We start from the raw sequence: 19,318 nt of genomic DNA on the forward strand, positions 1-19,318 counted from the left end.
GACGCGGTTTGTGTGTGTGTGTGTGTGTGTGTGTGTGTGTGTGTGTGTGTGTGTGTGTGTGTGTGTGTGAATGAGTGTGTCTGTGGTGCATGTTAGTGTACATGGTGAGATGTCAAGAAAACACTAGACTCAGAAAGCAATATTCAGTGGGTGAGATGGAGACATACATGTTTCATGTATTCAGACAAACTGGCTGGTGAGCATTATCTCTCTGCATAGGCAGACCATAATGAGGAACACTGTATCTTCTCTTCTCATCATCATCATCATCGTTTCTCCTTCATATCTGAGAAGCTTCGTTCCACACCCGGTTATATCACAATTAAAAAGCATATTTCTGCTGATTGCGTGGAATGATGTGTGGACATGTGGAAACAGAGACACACACACACACCTCATATTTCCCATTAGCATGCACCGTGGGGGGTCCTTGGACCCCTGGTGAGCGCATGGTTTGTGGAGTGTGCCCTGCAGCAGGATGTGTGCTGACAGACCCCCCATGTCTGCCGGGGGGGGGGGGGGGGGGGGGGGGGGGGGGGGGGGAATAACAAGCCGACAGCTGCTCCCCCTGCGCCCAGTCACTGCGTCTCCTCGCCCTGCTCTGTCAGCTGGACTGCTGGAGTTCACCGCACCACCATGTGAGCTCCGGTAACCGCCTCACACATGGCGCTCCGGCTGTTGGCGAGCACGGATGTTTAGCTGCTACGTATGTTAATATTGAGGTGTAAACACTGGCAGCAAAAATAACCAACCCAAAGCAAGAGAAAACCGTTTGGAAGAGGAACGAGTTGTGTGGACTGAAGGGTATGGCGTGCGGTAACCGATGGCAACGGCGCCATGGGGGGGGGGGGGGGGCGCTGTATGCCAAGCGTACAGTAAGCGTACATTAGCCGGAGTGCACAGCGACGGTAAACAGGGTGAGGCAGGCTGAGCCAAGCACTACGGGGGGGGGGGGGGGGAGGGTTCACCCAGCCGGTGGCGGACATAACGTGACTCTTCTGATCCGGTTTGACGACGACCGCTATGGGCCGCTCCCCTCACGCATCGCCACACATCAAGATCCCCCGCAGGCCTCGGGCCACACAGCCACCTCCCACCCCGATCTGCCGCCTCTGTCCACCCCCCCCCCCCCCCCCGCCGACCCAACACCGTGACCTTCCCCCCCTTGCCCACCGACACCTGAGGGGTCCAGGCAACACTTGAGCAGTTCACAACAGATTAGATCAGTCCTCCACCGGCCGCTGCCCTGGAGAAGCCTACCCCCCACTTTCCCAGAAAACCCCTGTCATCCGTCTACCCCCCCCCAGCACTCTTCTTCTTCTTCTTCTTCTTCTGGCTGCAGAGCTCCCAGGCGTCAGCTCGGCGTGGTGCCGAGCTCCAGCTCCTCTCAGCTCCACAGAGCTCCGGATCCACCCAGCAGAGGGGAACGGGAGACAGGAACATGTGTCTGTGTGTGTGTATATGTGTGTGTGGGGGGGGTTGTGCATACACACGAGAGGCAGTGTGATTTGATTGATCACCTTCCTCTCATCTTTCCCCAGCATGGATCAGATTGGTGCTCAGTGCGGCGCAGCGGTTGATGAATGGGATGAGTGCAGAGCCCGTGGGTGGAATCACACGTGTGACAGGTGTGTGTGCATACAGAGTGGATGGGCTGGATCTGAGTCCACGAGGTGCAGTGGGAAGTGTTGATGGGCATTGGAAAAAAAGTTGGCCTTTTTTTTTATGGGGGGGAATGGGGGGTTTAGCTCGGCGAATCCTGGTAATTGACTTATATTATTTCTCCCATCAGCATGTATGTTATGCATGATGATGATATATGAGTCTTGCATGATAGGAACACTTGGAATGAAAAACTACAGACTTACATAACGTTATGCAAGAGCTTTGGCACCTTTAACTGCAGACAGACTTGAAATAAGGTCATTGCTATGCAGATGTCTCCATCAAAGAGAGGAATTAAGTAGGTCCGAGACGAAGATGCACGCCAGGTCAAGCACAGAATCGCTTTGATGCCAGTCCTACCGCTTGGATGTCTTTCTTCGGCGGAGAGACGGGTCAGAACCTGTAGACAAATGCCCGGACCTTTCTGGCTGAGGGCTGATTAAGCTATTCCAGTGAACGGAGGCTCCAGCATGCCCTCATGAGCCGCAGAGGAATCCGTGGAGGCCCAGAACACTCGCCCACACACACTTATGAATACCTGCCCGGGGCTAAGATGAGAGGATACGTCCGGCTCTCAGTGACAGGTGGCTGGGGGAGGTAGGGATAAGATTCTCCCTCTCGCCCCCGCTCCCACCTCCCTACGCCTGGTCCTGAAGGAAGAGGCTGAGGTAAGGATGCTGGTAATGTTTGCTGCACCCTGGATGCTTGCTGCACCTGTCAGCTCGCATTAAATGTTTCCTATTCTGCCTTTTGCAGATAATGCTCATTTTTTCTACCCGTGAAATGAGATTGGAGGTAGTCGCTGCTGCTCTGGCACACATGCAATGACATTTGTTTATTTTCTCACTCTCTCTCTTTCTCTCTCCCCCCTCACCCCCTCTCTTTCTCTCTCGTCCACAACCCTCCCTTCTACCCCCTCTATCCTCTCTCTCTCAGGACCATGAAGACATTCAGGCTACAGGCTGTGAGTGACAGGTTGCCTTTAGGGAGGCACACAGGCAAACACTATGAGGCCAAACATATACTGCACTCCTCCCCGCTGTTGTTCCTTCACAAGAAAACCTTCCCATACTTCTTTACAAGCCTCTGGTGAATACCTGTACATTGTGTTCATCTTTCATTCCATAGCTTTTCTCAAGTTAGATTACATTTGAGACACAACACAAATTTATGTTTGTTTGTGTGCTATTTTATTTATTTAGATTAATAAGTAAGGCCAGACTTTTCCTGCTGAGTTCAAAACACATAAGAAAACTGCAATACCTCCTAATCTTTAAGATCAAAAAATTTGCAAGAGCATTGTAACTCCTAGATACTTTCAACATCAACGCTTGTTTCATTTTATCATTGCCGCTGAGTTTTTTACAAAGAGGGCCTCAAGTGGAACATTAGAATTAGATGAAGCTAACTAGCTTCAATAGGAAGTAAGATATCCATCTGTCTATGGAATGAGCAGTGGCTAGTGTAATAACTATATATGTTTAGGATTGTGCATGTTGTATAACTTGTTGCTAGTTTAGATAATCTCCTTCCCTTAGGCAAAGCAGTGACAGAATGTAAAGTGGACATGGTGACAGAATCTATACACAACTGCCAGATTCTGTGGCCACCTTTTAAAAGTTGCAGACAAAAAGTAATCTATACACTGTACGATCCCGATTGCGAATCAATATCAGTGTGTGTTTGCCCGGCAAGATTATATATAATTGTACTAGCAACTGCAGCACACCTGAGGAAATAATAAGAAGCAGCACAGACCTATTTGGACAAACAAACAGAGCAAAGTATTGATGCCTTGCGCTGTTATTGGATCTAGGAAATGTCAAAGTGACAGAGTGACCAGTAGCACTCACCAGAGAATTGTACCTCTGACGGGTATGGATTCTGTGTTTGCCTCCGTCTCCTCGCTCACAGCAGTCTGGGCTGGGGCTCGCAACAGGGATTGATTTGATATGGGCCCAGCCTCTAACAGGCTTATTTTAAGGGAAACCGCTTCACATAACGAGATTTCCTTCCTTTTATTGACACTGACTAAAAAGATGTACAGCATATTTTGATTGCAACAATATTGCAATTACAATTACTGCAAAATATGGATACTAATTTAAATGCCTGGGTTTAGTTTAAGAAAGAAGAAGCAACTCCTTACGTGGCAGATTTCCCGGAGTCATTTACTCATCTGATGGTCTCATCTGAGTCCCTCTGTTACCAAACAACAGACAACATCTTCCTAATGGTGATGATTGTTTTTTGGTTGGATGATTCGAAGAGAACAATCATGGAGTCCAATTGCCTTTAGATGCAGGACCCGATCAATTGTTGCTACTGTCTTGGTCGTTGGTTGTGTTGGATTCTCATCAGAGTTACACTTTTCAATGCTTAACATTGTTGCGAAATCAACTGTGAAATCGCTTGGAGAAACCTGAAGCTTTACAAATCCAGTGAAGCCAACAAGACGATTACCATGTAATTCACTAGCCCCATGGATGAGCGCTGCAAATCGGGTTCATCCGGCTGTGAAACATAAACTGCTGCAACCGTTATATAGAATACCAAAAGCACTAGAGCAGACAGGCATGCAACATGTTGGAGATTGTAGTCCCGCTGATTCAATGCACCTATTTTTTGGTTATCCTCAAATGTAAAATTAGCACAGGTACATAATTACCATTACCTTTTTTGGGGGACTTCGAAGAAAGTATAATCTGTTTAACTGTCCAAAGCTACACAGCTTTAGGCAACACAATCACACATTTCTTTTGGCCTTTGGATAACCATCCAGTTATTGCCTACGCTTTCAGACGTTATCAGGACATGAACCAACGATAACCACTGGCAGTAGCAGTGTCCTATCAGGAGAACACATCTTAAGGCCTAGGCAATTCGATTTCAAAGAGCAGCTCAAACTATAGCTGTCTAACATGGGTGATAAAAATGTTAACAAAAAACACTGCCGCTAGGGTTTCAACTTCCAATTCCTGTCTTTTATAAATCATGTCATCGCCTGCTCGAGCCTCAAAGCGAATATGCCTTTTAGGGAACAAGAACTCTTATCTATCGTGGGTTCCGTTAGGGGATGAGTTCTATATGCATGCCTGCCTCACAGATGGTCTGAAATTGGCTTTGGAAGAGCCAATGCTCAATGCAGATCCCCTCTAGACCAAACGGTATTTAAGTGTAATGCCTCACCAGTGGAGCTAATACTGTGAATCATTTGACTAAACAGAGATTCTCCCAGAAGGGACGGTTTGGCAGCTGGGCTGTGATTGACAGCCATGATATGTGATTTAATGATGAAGGATGGAATGGGGCCCCCGTGCTAACAGTGCAAAATGTACCGCACCTTTTGTCGATGGGATTCCATCCATTGTCAATTTTTTATACTGTTGCAGGAAATATTAAATAAACTATGGCAAGAGCTAAAGCAACCGCTCAAAAAGATATCATTGTATTCTCAATCGTCTGTGAATACATAGAATTGACTTTAGAAGTATGCTTAATGGACTGACAGAAGGAAGTATTGTATAGTCGTCACAGTTTTGAAACAAATACATTTTCAGCATGAGTCGATAACAAGCTAGGAATGAGGCGGTGAATTGAGGCACACTGAACATAATAGAGCACTTTTAAATTGCAAAGGATATATATTTGTAGAATAACTTCTCTATATAATACCGTTTTAAAAAGTGTACCTTTTGTTTGATTGAGACTTGGACCATGCCTTTGGTCTGCTGCCTCAGTCATATTAGACTCCCCATGCTTTAAAGTTGAAGAGTAAAAACAAACATGTACTTAAAGGCAAAGAGGACTACTCACTCGTATTTTAGTCGGTTCCCATAGAACAGGGCAGGAAGGTTAACTGTGGGTTTTGCTCATTCCTCTTGTGATATAGGCAAGATACTAAATAATTGGTTCTACCGTGTCATGTACACAAATCAATAGTCTGCAAAAGCATTGAGTCAAATCAACTTCAAAGGTTTTCCAATTAAGGTCTAAGTATATATATTTTCCTTTCATTGGCATACTATTTTCAACGCATTTTCTGCTTCGAGTGCTATTCATTATTTCTAGTTCTGTCAAAGTTTCAGAGTACTTCTTCACCAATCTTCTTAAATCCAGAACTAATTAGACAGAACAGCTTGGAAAATATAGATTCAGCACAGATAGAAGTAGTGATAATAGCACATATTGAGTAACTAACAGCTCATTATAGTGCATGGAAAAAAGCACAATTCAGAAGTAGAATAAATTGAATCAAGTTACTAAGGGTCCTACTGCTGGGCATTAATCATCAGAAAATTATGCTCCATGACATCCATTGCAATCTCCTGTCATTTCAGTGTATTGATTTCCTTCTATTCCTTCAAGCCATTTTAATGGGTGGAGTCTAATCAGCCAAACAGTCTAATCAACCAATCAGGTCCCAAATTACAGTACAGGCGTGTGGCCCCATGTGACCAATTACCTTAAACTCACATTACGGCGACCGTGATTCTGAATGAAGCTACTGCGTTTCGGACTTTGAGGGAGAACCAACTAAACCAAAGAGTGTTGGGGTGGGGATTCAGAACACACCAAATAATCCTGAGAAAACCTTCCAACACAGAGTTCATAACTTGAACTTTGAGATTTATATTAAATTACTTTTTGATATTTTCCTGACCAGATATTCTGTGAGAAAAAAATCCCTCTCAGTGTTGTCACAATACTGGATGATCTAACTTCGATAAAATACCTTGCAAAATATCGATAACACAAGGAAAATTCTGTTTTTTTTTTCAGAAAAGTAATATAATTCCCAATGTAAGAAGAGTATCTCTCCACAACTGCAGAGCATTTAAAATGTTATGTTGTCAAAATAAAGAATGTTGTGCAAGTGCAATGTTCAATATGGATACTACTTGGTAAGAGTGAATAAAGCTACAACACAGCATAAGTGGAAGATTACATTTCCACCTGAAATAATGACCAGTTGGTCATTATTAGTTTGTAACCCTATAGGACACAAACAGGTAGATATCCTGAGAACCCATAGTACTTGACCCCTCAATTGAAAGTTCAAGGCAAATATAATTGAATGACACCAAGCCAAACACTTGCAAATACACCATATGGCCACCAGGTAGCGATGAAGGACATGTGTTCTGCTTGAAGGCAATTTATGTATTTTCTTCAGAAACCGATCGGAGTCATTGATGTAAACACCGTGGTTACAACAAAATTGGGCAAAGACACTGGATTACCTGTTTATGGTCGTTTTATGCGATCAAACTAAACTTTGAGGACAAAAAGAACAAAGGTAAGACATCATTTTTGGTTGTAAAATGGAAAGGGAAGTTAGTTCCTGATTTGTTATTTGCGAGTTTTTAGTCAGAATGAAAAGGTTTTGACTGTTGGGAATCAGTGAAGGCTCAGCTTTCATATAATGCATACTTTGTGAAGGTCTAATTTCGTAAAAAAAAGATCGCTATTGCTGTTTATGTTCACGGTTATGAAACACAACACCTTGTTCTCGCATATGGATATACATTCGTCTTTAGAGTTTCCTTGGTAATCTGCCTCAAGTTCGAAGTACTTCCAAACAGCACTCCTGCCGTTTTATTTCTCTACCTAACCGGTCGCAGAGGCGTTGCACTTGACATGCTAGCTGTGTTAGCTAACTTGTAGCTAACACCGTCACATTTTAGACTAGAGCCGAACTACTGCGAGAGACCGCACTGCGAGTGAATGACAGGAAGCGGGGCTATGTTAGCGCTGTAGCGATACGTGTGAGTGACAGGAGGCGGGTCTATGTTCTGTAGCGGTGTGTCTTTTAAAGGCCGTGTTGTATGGTCCGTTTTCCAAAGAATTTGCGCAATTGGTAGTTAACATTTAAATGTTTGTTAAATGTTATTGGGTATCACAAAACGGAATGTAATATGAAAATGTAGGTACTATTTCAGCGGTTTGCAATTGATTCTCATTTCCCCCACAATGCATTGCATTGTGGGGCACGTCACGTTGGGGAGAAGACAGACCAAAGCCCGCCTTGAAACCCTTTAGAGAGGCGAGTAACGAGAGACTAGTAAGTGTTCAGCAGATTATACTGATAAATACTTGGATAGAGATAGATAAATAGACAGCCAGAAAGCACAGCAGAGATAGAAATATATACAAAATGTTAAATGTTAAATAAATCAATAATTGTTCGTAGTCAACTTATAGGCCTACGTGCAGGTTAACCGGAAGTTTTGATTAATGGCTACATAAAGCACTCAAAATATGTGTATCATTTATAAAATGTCTCCAAAATAGTGTTAAAGTTCAGTTTTTGGCAGTAACGGGTGTTTTCTAACGCCATTCGGTGATGACGTCATGTTGGGGAGACGTGGTGGAAGGTAGCCTCAGCCTAGTACTAGAACTATGGCGTCTAAGAGGTGGCAAGAACCACAAATAACATGTATGATGGCCCACAGCAGTATAAATTCGAACCTGTCAGACGTGAGAGGGTGAATGAGGAATTGCCGAGAACCGATCAAAGCCAATTAAATGCATGGTCAGAGGAGAATGAGTGGAGAGTTGCTATCATTTAGCAACGCAGCAACGAGCGCTGGAGCTAGTCAATGAACAGCAGTGCATACAAAAACGACACTTTTATTTATTTTTACTGTCAGTGAATAGCACCGAGTGAAAGTCAACGTTTTCTTTTTATCTAGTGACTTCGATTATGTCGTAAGTACCGGTAAACTTAGTCAGAAGATCTAGAAATAGAAGGCATAATGCTAGCTATGGGCTAACTTAGCCTATCGGACACGCAATCAGTGCACTTGCAAATGAGTGCCTGCAAGTATAACCGATCGTGGTGTGACATTATTTAACCATCAATCTACCGCAAATACGACCAGACAGATATACATTGAACACACACACACAAAGCACATCGTCCAACCCGGCGGATGCTGACAGACATCCCACAACAAGCCAAACATCACCACGGCGGGTGTGCTCTCTCACTCTCGCACGCCTGTACATAATCACTCCAACTTATCCTACTCCAAGGCTAGGATGCTTCACTAAGACCACAACTAACCACAAGGCATTCATAACCATGCAGTATGCCGAAGCGAGAAAGGAGACACGCACAGTCGCACACATTCATCTTATGCAAAACAATCAGTTTTATCATCAACATTCAGTCACTGCAAAGATTGAAAGAGTAGCCTCTTACCATAAGTTAGAATGGACCCAAAGTATGTGATTGATACAGTCTGGTTTAGCTTTCGTTTGCTATCTGTTTTTAGTATGACTTCTCAACATTATGTCTTTCTTGTGTTAGGCGCACATGGCTATTTTGCATGCACGCACAGGATTGGCTGGCTCCGCAAGGCAAATTATAGAACATATCTATCCATCTATCCTTCTATCCATCCATCCATCCATCCATCCATCCATCTATCTATCTATCTACGCATGTGTCTAGTTTTAATGTGATGTATTTTGTGTATGTCCAGTCTCCCTTGTTCTGTGTGGTCTTGTAGGCTATACTGTGTGAGCCGAATCACCTAAATGAATTCCCGACGATTGGTGTAGTTTGGTATTAATAAAGACTTGACTAGGTTATCTATCTATCCATCTATCCATCTATCCATCTACCCATCCATCCATCCATCCATCAAACCATCCATTCATCCATCCATCCATCCATCCATCCATAGCCTCTTACCATAAGTTAGAATGGACCCAAAGTATGTGATTGATACAGTCTGGTTTAGCTTTCGTTTGCTATCTGTTTTTAGTATGACTTCTCAACATTACGTCTTTCTTGTGTTAGGCGCACATGGCTATTTTGCATGCACGCACAGGATTGGCTGGCTCCGCAAGGCAAATTATAGAACATATCTATCCATCTATCCATCTATCCATCCATCCATCCATCTATCTATCTACGCATGTGTCTAGTTTTAATGTGATGTATTTTGTGTATGTCCAGTCTCCCTTGTTCTGTGTGGTCTTGTAGGCTATACTGTGTGAGCCGAATCACCTAAATGAATTCCCGACGATTGGTGTAGTTTGGTATTAATAAAGACTTGACTAGGCTATCTATCTATCCATCTATCCATCTACCCATCCTTCCATCCATCCATCCATCCATCCATGCCATTAGTCAACAATTATTCGCCGAAGGCGAAGTGAATAGTGGGGAATAGCCCCCGAGACCGAAGGTTTATTTGTTGTTATTAGCGGACATTTTGCGATGAAAACAATATCGAGGTTGAGATGTCAATCATGGGATATTGCCCAATATCCCAAGATAGCGAACCAATCAAATTGCGCCATCTTAGGAGGTTCACGTGTAGCATATACTAACTATATATAATATCTATGTATTTATCCATGGATCTATAATCTGCTGAACACTCTTTTATTAGTCTCTACTCTCAAGGGTCTCAATGCAGCTTTGGTCAGTGTCTCCCCAACGTGACGTCATGCAATGCCTTCTGGGTGAAATGAGAATCAATAGCAAACCGCTAAAATAGTACCTACTTTTTCATATTACATTCCGTTTTGTGATACCTAACAACATTAAATACAATAAGGAACACTTCAAATCTTTATTACCAACAAGCAAATTGCACAAATTTGTTGAAAAATAAACCCTGCAACACGGCCTTTATACAGTCCATTTATTTAAGCTCTCAAACAGAGCAAAGTGCAAAAACGTCGTACCATCTTTCCCTGCCTACGTTTAATGTGACTGCATCGCCTTCTCTCACATGATCAGCAGCTCCGGATTTCACCGTCTCTCCAGTTTGAACTACTCATGTTGATATCGCTGCGCAGTCTCTGTCTAGAGACAACGCAGCGACAACTACCCAAGTCCCTGGAGCCGCGGAATTGCTAATTGTATTTACATCAAATTAAACTGCTGGAATTCTCCTGACTCTACCGATACCACTCCGCAACTGTATAAACTGCTGTTCATAGACTTGCTCCAGCGCTTGTTGTTGATTTGCTAAATGATAGCAACTCACCAGGACACTTCACCAACTCTGCACTCGTTCTCCTCTGACCATGCATTTAATTGGCTTTAAATTCACCACTGAGGTGGTGCTGTCTTGGTTCGAAATTATACGGGTGCGGGCCATCATACATGTTATTTGTGGTTCTTGCCACCTCCCAGTTAGACACCATAATTCTAGTACTAGGCTGAGACTACCTTCCACCACGTCTCCCCAACGTCTTCGCCACAGCACAATGTTAAAAAACCTGTTACTACCAAAACGACAAAAAACTGGACTATAACACAACTTCGAAGACATTTTAAAAATGAGCCATATCTTGAGGTCTCTATGTACCCATTAATTGACAGTGGTGGTTAACCTGCCACACAGCCTTTAACTCAGTGTCCGAGAGCGAGAAAGCACAACTGGAATTTGTGTATCCATACAACACTATTCCCTCTTTGAAATGCATGGTTAATTTGCGTTTGAGATCCTGTTTTCTATCCCTTTAATTATGACGCAAAAAATATAACAAGAAGCAGTGCACACAAAATAACACTTTATTGTTAAGTGGGAGCATTTGTCAGATAAGTCCGCTGGAATCAAGAGTGAAATCTGCCGACAAGAAAAACAAATCTATAGTAGTACAAAGGAACCTGTGGTAGTGTGGTAGTATTTTGCACAGCTCTATGGACTATAAAAAAAATCGTATTTACATTCAACAATATGGAGTTTCAGTTCCCAAATGGCAACGGCTCCATATCTGCTAACATTGCGAATCGGCTCTTCAAAAGAAATATAAGAAATTGGGATGAGACTATGGGAGGACTTCAATAGACAATGGGACTGCACTGCAGTGCTATGCAAAGAAAGGCAAAAAAAAAATAACTACCATGAAAAGAGACTCTGGCTCTTGGTTATTTTGATTGGACCATGACTAGCAACCATGAACACTCCCCCTGAACGTATCGTATGGCGGTTTCCCCATTCCAATGAAAGACTGATGGTTAATGCTAATTCATAATTAATTTTAATGTCCGCGGTGGAAAACGTGAAATTCCTGATTTAAAGAAAAGATGGAACTGTAGGAGACACAAAAATGTCAATGTGAAAAACCACCAGTGTCTCTGCATTTAAATGGGATCAGTACTGGTTCTGTTCATTGAATTTGGAAGGCATTCCATTTTCATCCACTTCAAATGGCCCATTATTTTTTATCTCAATACATTACATACAATACAATACAATTTTTCCCCCAAAGGGAGAAGGCCCTGAAATCTTTGGTGGAATCACACAGCAAAGCTAAGCGGAGTGTGCATATTTAGAACTGGCCTTATTTAAATCAAGTCAACGGGCTTTGGGTAGCCATTATTATGTACAGTAGCACAACTTTATATAATCTCACTCCAAAATAATGAATTTTTCACCACTTGATCTCAATCTTTTATGTCTTTCAATTATTCATTAAAGGAAGCAATAACATAATTTGTGCAACTGCGCATGTATCAGATCAAATTCTGTCAGAGCGGGAAGAAACTTCATTGTTCAGCCTCGGGCATGAACTTGTCAAAAGTGTTTTATCAGCCTCCTCTCTAACAACCAATGTGTGGGGGAACCAACATGTTATGCTTTGAGTTTAAGCTCAGTCACACTCTTCCCACTGTACATGTGATTATCTTCACCTTCAAGTTGTATTATTTGCATTAAAATCATCATCGCTATCAGAAATACCATCCGTAGTTGTAGTAGTGGTGGTGGTGGTGGTGGTAGTATAAATACTACTACTATAGTAGTATTTAGATATCTGGTATCAAATATAGGACCGTAAGGTTAGAGTTGACCTTGTTAACTCTGTGAACTGTTTTCGGATCAGGTGAAAAAAAATCCAAGCAGTATCCTAGAGGATGTTGGGCTACTTCCCAATAAACCGTTCCCTGAATGAATGTGTGTCTGTTGATGTTGATGTTTTAATGCATAGCAAATAGGCCAATTACTTTAGGTTATTAACTTAAACACTAAATTCAAAGTCATTCAGAGGAGAAAAAAATATGTTTAGAATGTTGTTACCGTTGGACATTATTTATCTTGGTTGAGAGCACACACAATTTGTTTCCTTTTATTTTTAATTAGTGGACTTCTACTTTCTGGTGCTTGGGGTATTTCCCTTAAGTATGGTCTTTCGAAATTGCTTGTTTCACTTCCATAATAGCTTTTTTTCCTTGCATTGTGAAGTTCTCTATCCATTTTACGAAAAGTTTGTTGAAGTAATTTAATGAAACTCAAACAAATAAAATAAGAGACGCATTGTGTTTGAACCCTGCGTATGGTCTTTCAAACCGTTTAGTGTCATCAGACCATAAACCAGACAGCACCACAGTTGACTGCAGCAGAGAAGATTAATATAAACACTATTCTTTTTGCCACTATGATTTTGACACACCCAGCTGTGATCCTTGGCCCTTAGCACTTGAATGAGCCCCTCGCTTTGTTCTGTTGACTGTGAAGAAGCAAAAAGGTCGGATGCATCACGGTGCTGGGGGTCTCTTGTGTGAGCGACACAGAAACATGAGAGCTGAATGAGCCGGGGTTGTTCTCTCACGGTAGACTCTCCGCCTTGGCTTTCAACAGCAGGGGGACTCATGAACAAGAGCCTCCTCTATATGGACCCTAACCTGGCTCTTGTGCAGATTAATGTACAACTATTGTCCATTATTAGGTTGGGCGCGACCATATGACCCCCTGAGACCTGAGCTCACTTTCTCATGATCCGGTAACTTCCATCCATCTCGGTATTGAACTCGTCTTAGGGGTTGGCACAACAAGGTTTTTAAGATGCTTGGGGGGGGGAACAAAGTGTTTTGCTTGCTGCTTTTGCATTACTGATGGCCTTCTGTCGTTCTGCCATGAGCAACTTGCTTTCTTGGCAGAGCGCCTAGAAAGATACCGCCCAACATCATTGTAGGTTTAGATGTCCATGGTCCATGGTTGCTCTACAAAAGTAAAAAGGCCCAACACCCCGCTCTGCTTTTTCCAAGGGAGTGCACCTTGTGTTTTACAGCTTTCAAAGGTCTTTGTGTGACTGGCTCTTTAGAAAGGATCCAGTGCATTAATGCTTCAGTGTACACCTTTATAATGGCATAGACCAGCTTCACAGTCAATGCAGGCTAACTGACATACCTCAAGACCTCAAGATGTCAATGATGCCGAGTCTCTTAATAGGACCGATATGAATCATCTCAGATAATGCCATGCAATGCCGTCAAGGTCACAGTAAATGTATGTATGCTATACAAATGTATATATGTATGCTCTTTCGTCCAGTGCATAATGGGTGGTTCAGTGCCATCATTTGTTGCCTGTCTAGGCACATGCTATGTGCATGATGGATGAGCTAATGTTGCTCGCTCCTGTATGAGAGGAGGTGAGACGGTGACATCATGCATGATCAGGTAGTGACAGTCCATTAAACGGGTTCAAACCAGTTACGAGGTCAAAATGAGCCACTAAGGAATCAGGACCACAGAGTGATGTATGGGAATTCAATTGCCAATGCTAATTTGGCATCCCGTGGGTCACTTCCTCATGCTCAGACATGACTGAGTCGTTGTTAACTGAATGCCTGCTTGGATCTTACCCTTCATCATTCAAATCATTCATTTATAAAGCACTTTTCAGGCAAACCGCCAAAAGATTTGCTTTAAATTAGATGAGTTTAAAATTACAGTAAAGATCAGAATCATAGAGAAACATTGGTTCAGGGCAAGCGTTGATACTGTAAGGCAGAACGATTTAGCAGGTTTGCACAATATATCAGGTGTACCTCTATAACAATCCTGAGATGTTCAATTTTATAATCTTCCCTTTTGGGGGTTGAGCATCACCCATTGGTTTTATGCATTTCAAAAATCCATCCCACGCCATGAAACTAGCCCCAAGTTGAGAGGTTCATTTTCTTACTTGGCACACAAATGTGAAATGAAAACAGCCATATTTTTCTCTCCACACGACCCCTAATGAGTTTATTATGCCGGTTTGGATGCGGTGGCTGGCACATGCAGCCCTGTGAGACCGCCAGTGTGAATTGAATCAAATTAGAGCGTGGCTGGGGGGGTGCTGTGTGTGGGTGGGAGAGGGCCTGTTATGGAGTAAGAATGGCTTGCGTATCGTTATACCCAAGCCAGTGTGAGCATTTCTCGATTGCTATCTATTTTCTACACTTTTTTTTTTCACTGTCTTCTTCGAAACCCACACGGTGTTGCTGATGAACAGAAAAGAGAACATTCTGTCTCTCTGAACCCCACCGGTTGAGATTGTTTTCCCATAACACGGATCCCAACGTTTTTTGTGCATGTGTTGTGTTCTTGTACACAATACTTCCGAACACAATACTTGTCCCGGTCACTGTAAGCCACGCATCTTACCTGGTAATGAGGAGGAGAGTGAACAGCAGAGTCCCTCCGGAAACGGACAGAGTCATGATGCTTGGAGAAGCAGAGGTGGTGCTGGTGGTGCTGGGTGAAGTCTATCTGAAATAGGCAGATAAAAGAGATAAATCATATATTCATAGGTGCTGTTATTGAGAAGGGTTAGGATACTGTATATGTACCTTGGTCTGCAGGGCAAATTAATCCATGATGCAGTACACAGAGAACAATGGGCTGTGGTCCACGCAGAACCGTGGGGTGCTGTGCACACAGAATCGTAGGGGGCTGTTAGCATTGAGGATTTGGGTGATGTTCTCAGGGAACCTGGGGCTGCTGTTCACAGGGAGCTTCAGAGACGAACCAGGTAGGATGGATTTGCTTTCATCTCTGACTGGAATAGAAAGTGGTTGGACAGCATCTCAGAACCCCGGGGAACCGAAAGAAAGAAAGATGTCTTAAGCCTTAATTATTCAGGTGCTTCATTCAAACTGAAATTCAGCTGATGGGCTCTGACAGATGGCCAATGTTGTTTGTCCCGAAACAATTAATGATTCCACGAATATTTTATAACTCTGCTGCTCATACCTATTATCCAGGTTAGCTCAGCTACCACCTGGCTTTGTTGGCACACACACACACACACACACACACATGTACACACACACACGCACGTACACACACACACACACACACACACGAATACACGCACACACACACACACACACACACACACACACAGGAATACACACCGACCTCAAGCCGGGATAGCTTTGGGCTTGCTCTCAACAACCAGAAGGCTGAGCAAGTTGACAGGGGCCCGAGGGCATTCTCTCCACAGCATAATGGTCTCCTCATAATGACTGACTCCACTGCTAGGCTTGAGTCTTAGCAAGAAAGAAAAAAAGCAATAAAATATATTGCAGTTTCAGGCTTCTTCAAGGAGCGAGGGTGCTTGCGACAGAGAGAGCGAGTGCGAGTAAGAGAGGGAGGCTTCTGTTGTATCTCCCTATAGGCCCTCCTTGTGTCTTTCCCCTCAACCTCTTTTAAGATGAATGGAGCCATAGAAGCCTCTGAGAGTGAAATGTCTTAACACAGGCAGAGCATGTCAGGGACCAGGCCATATTAAATGCATTATATGTTCAATGTTTGCTACTGGTGTTTACAACAAAAATATTCATATATAAATGCTGAAAGTTTCACCATTAATATTATAGTTGCGTTGTTGCTATTTTTGGAGATACACTTACTGCAAAAGTAACATCTTTAGTGTCTGGAGAAAATGTTGCGGCTCTCTCCTCTGTACTGCTCTCCACTACGGTACCAATCTGAAGATTTAATTTCAGAAAGAGAGAGAGACAACATGAGTAATGAATTTAAATGGAGAAATTGCTCCTGCTTCGGGCTAGTCCTTACGAATGCATCTGCACCTCTGGCCATTCTGTGTGAGTGTGTGTGTGTGTATGTGTGTGTGTGTGTGTGTGTGTGTGTTTCTGGTGTTTGTGTGTGTGTGTGTGTCTGCATGTGCATGTGTGTGTGAGTCTTGAGGGGCGAGGGGGTAAGTGGGCGGGTCTCCCGGGCTTTGCCGTGACAGTTCAAGGACCGTTATTATTGGATTTTATTGGTTTTTATTGGATTGGTCTCTGGCTGAATTTGAATTCCCCATGCATGAACGATGTTCCTCTCTCAATTGGCTCCCACATCGATCGGTTATATCAGAATCCCCTCCCTAAACTCCTCCTCCTCCGAGGCCCTTATTTGCACTGTTTCACCTCAAGTGCTCACACTGGTTCAGTCAAACACGAAGCACGAGCAGCTGTTTTAATGACGCAATTCCAGACAACCGCTTGAGTGGTGTACAGCTCTGAAATGTGTAAAATACACATGGAAACTGGAGAAATACTCAACGGAACCATTAGCTGCGGATGGTTGCAGGAAACAGCCCAATTTGGTGAAGCTTCCTCCATATTATGAGTCACAGTTGGTGGGTTGAACTGGGAGGCGACTCCCCTGGATCCTCAATGCTTTGATGTGTGGAGAGCCCATCCACTTCTCTTACCTTTTCCCACACGGGAATAACCAAGACTAGTTATATGAGTGCAGGGAAATGTATTTAGTGTGTCATTTCGCTTTGGAGCTTTTTGCGTAGCTTATTTAAAAATGGTTTTATAAAGGATCAAGTGGAACTGGATGTGAAGGTCTTAAATCGAATACACAGCATGCATTTGCTCCTTCACACACTCTTTCACCCTGACTGTCTCTCTTTCTGTCTCTCTCACACACACACCCCTAGAGCTATGGGCCTTTCCTGCAAACATCCCACTAAGTTATATTATTCACTTAGGATACAAGCCAGAAAACAGGTCTGCTTTTCTCCCTGATTTCCACAAAGTTTTTGTGGAAATCAAAAGCTTGTACAGTTGTACACTTGTACAACACAAGGTGCAGGTACACCTTCAAGTTCAATCACACATACAAGTACACCTATACGTGTACATTTTACAAACACATACGCAGCCCTAGTTGTACTAGAAGAAGAAACGATCAGTCCTAACACAGTACAAGCCACCACAGCTTTTTGTCCAGGGCTCATCTTCCAGGCAGCCAAGTGCAGCGATAACTCCCTCGGACACTTCCTTTCTCCTGGCTGTGGGTGGAGCTTTGTTCAAGAAGCCTGCCAGGTACCAACCAGTTATCTCCCTTCCCCGGCTGGGTTCCCCGACCACCGCCACAGCACACACACATGCTTCAAGGGTGGAGCCTGGAGGGGATGGGGGGTTTGTGTGTGTTTGGGAGGGGGCACTGCTGACCACCCTTGGACATAGGAGGAAAGAGGGGTGTGGAGGAGGGCGGGGGAGATTTGTAGCTGCGGGCGCTGGACTTTCAAAAGGGAGGCGTGTTAATCTTATTTTTTGCAGCTACAGCGGTGGCTGTTCTGCTGCGGATTTATATGTTAAGCCGAATTGAAAAGGGCAGCATCCATACATATGAAACGAGACGTGGCAGAGTCGCATCTTTCACAAAATCAATTCTTTCCTATATTGCCATCCTCCCCCCTTCTCTATTCTGACTGTACTATGCAGCAGATGGCAGCATCAGTTACGGCTCCACATTGGCACCACCTCTCGCACACAGACACACACAGACACGCAAACCCACTCACACACTCACGCTCACGCACCTAGTCTTCCCCAAATAGGCTCTCATCTGTGGTTCGGTTTTATATTCCATGTGTAGCAGCCCTACTGAGTTTTATGTATGGAAGCTTTGTATTCCATATGGACACAGGAAATCTTAAGAAGTGAAAAACATGGGCATTGCATTTGGTGTGTATTAATTATCATGGCAAAGACAGTAATTATAGTGAGCTGTCAAATTTATAAACTAATGGAAAAGCATGCCTGGAGGCTTTCGGCAAGTTGCCAGAATCCTTGCTGTAATCCTTGGTGTATTTTTAGTACCTTTACTTTGGAACGGTGTTGTGATTTTTGATTACCAGCCATCACAGAGGTGAAAAGTATTTCAGTAGTTCCATTCAAAAACTGTATGCTATTTGTAATTGTGGTGAATAAGTAAGTATGTTTCCTTCTAGAAGTACTTCATACATTTACTTGATCAATACTTAGGACTATTACAACAATTTTGAACTACTTAAGTACTTATTTTCTGTGTGCAAAGAGAGCTGTAGACCCTGAAAGAGGTTAGCTGGACTCCCAGACATATTAGGATCTGCTAGTAAGGACCAAAGCCCAATGAAGATAACCCTTGTGAATGGTATGGCGATGCAACAGTGTTCATTAAACTGGGAGATGAAAGAGGAGGAGCAATGCTAGGGAAAGGGTTCAAATGCACGGTCCTTAATCATTTTGAATGAGGATGGCGATGGTGGTTGTGATGACACAGTTCACCAACGACTTCATGAGGAAGAGAACGAGACGATTAAAGCAAACAGAGAACAAACGAAGGAGACCGCAAAACGGATAGATGGTTGACTTTTCAAAAGCCTCTCTTTGTACCATTGATGTATGAGAGTCAGTCTGGTACTGTGGCGTGAGTGTGAATCTGATGAGCACACATCAACCTCAACCCTTTCCCAGGGTCCTCAGCTCCACAGCACTCACACAGAAATCTGGTGATGTCAGGCCTGGGGAAGACCAGCTAATCTGAAGCCTGAAGAGGCATCTGGACACTCTGACATCCAGAGAAAGGACAGTGCCAAAGAGCTTCATGCTAGATGATATTACCCAATGC

The 19,318-nt window shown here is 43.4% G+C and overlaps 1 protein-coding gene across 1 annotated transcript in view; it reads right to left on the minus strand.

Moving 5' to 3' along the window:
- Positions 1 to 15,123, minus strand: part of LOC307071571 (gamma-aminobutyric acid receptor subunit pi) — a gene marked incomplete at both ends in the record, with an annotated part of 28,528 nt that extends 13,405 nt beyond the window's left edge. Inside the window, one exon of the mRNA XM_079730597.1 lies at positions 15,068 to 15,123. Within this exon, the coding sequence (XP_079586723.1) occupies positions 15,068 to 15,123 (56 nt within the window). The remainder of the gene's footprint in view (positions 1 to 15,067) is intronic.
- Between the last annotated feature and the right edge of the window lie 4,195 nt (positions 15,124 to 19,318).

This window comes from Pollachius pollachius (genome assembly GCF_949987615.1).
Source record: "Pollachius pollachius genome assembly, chromosome: 2".
NCBI lineage: Eukaryota > Metazoa > Chordata > Actinopteri > Gadiformes > Gadidae > Pollachius > Pollachius pollachius.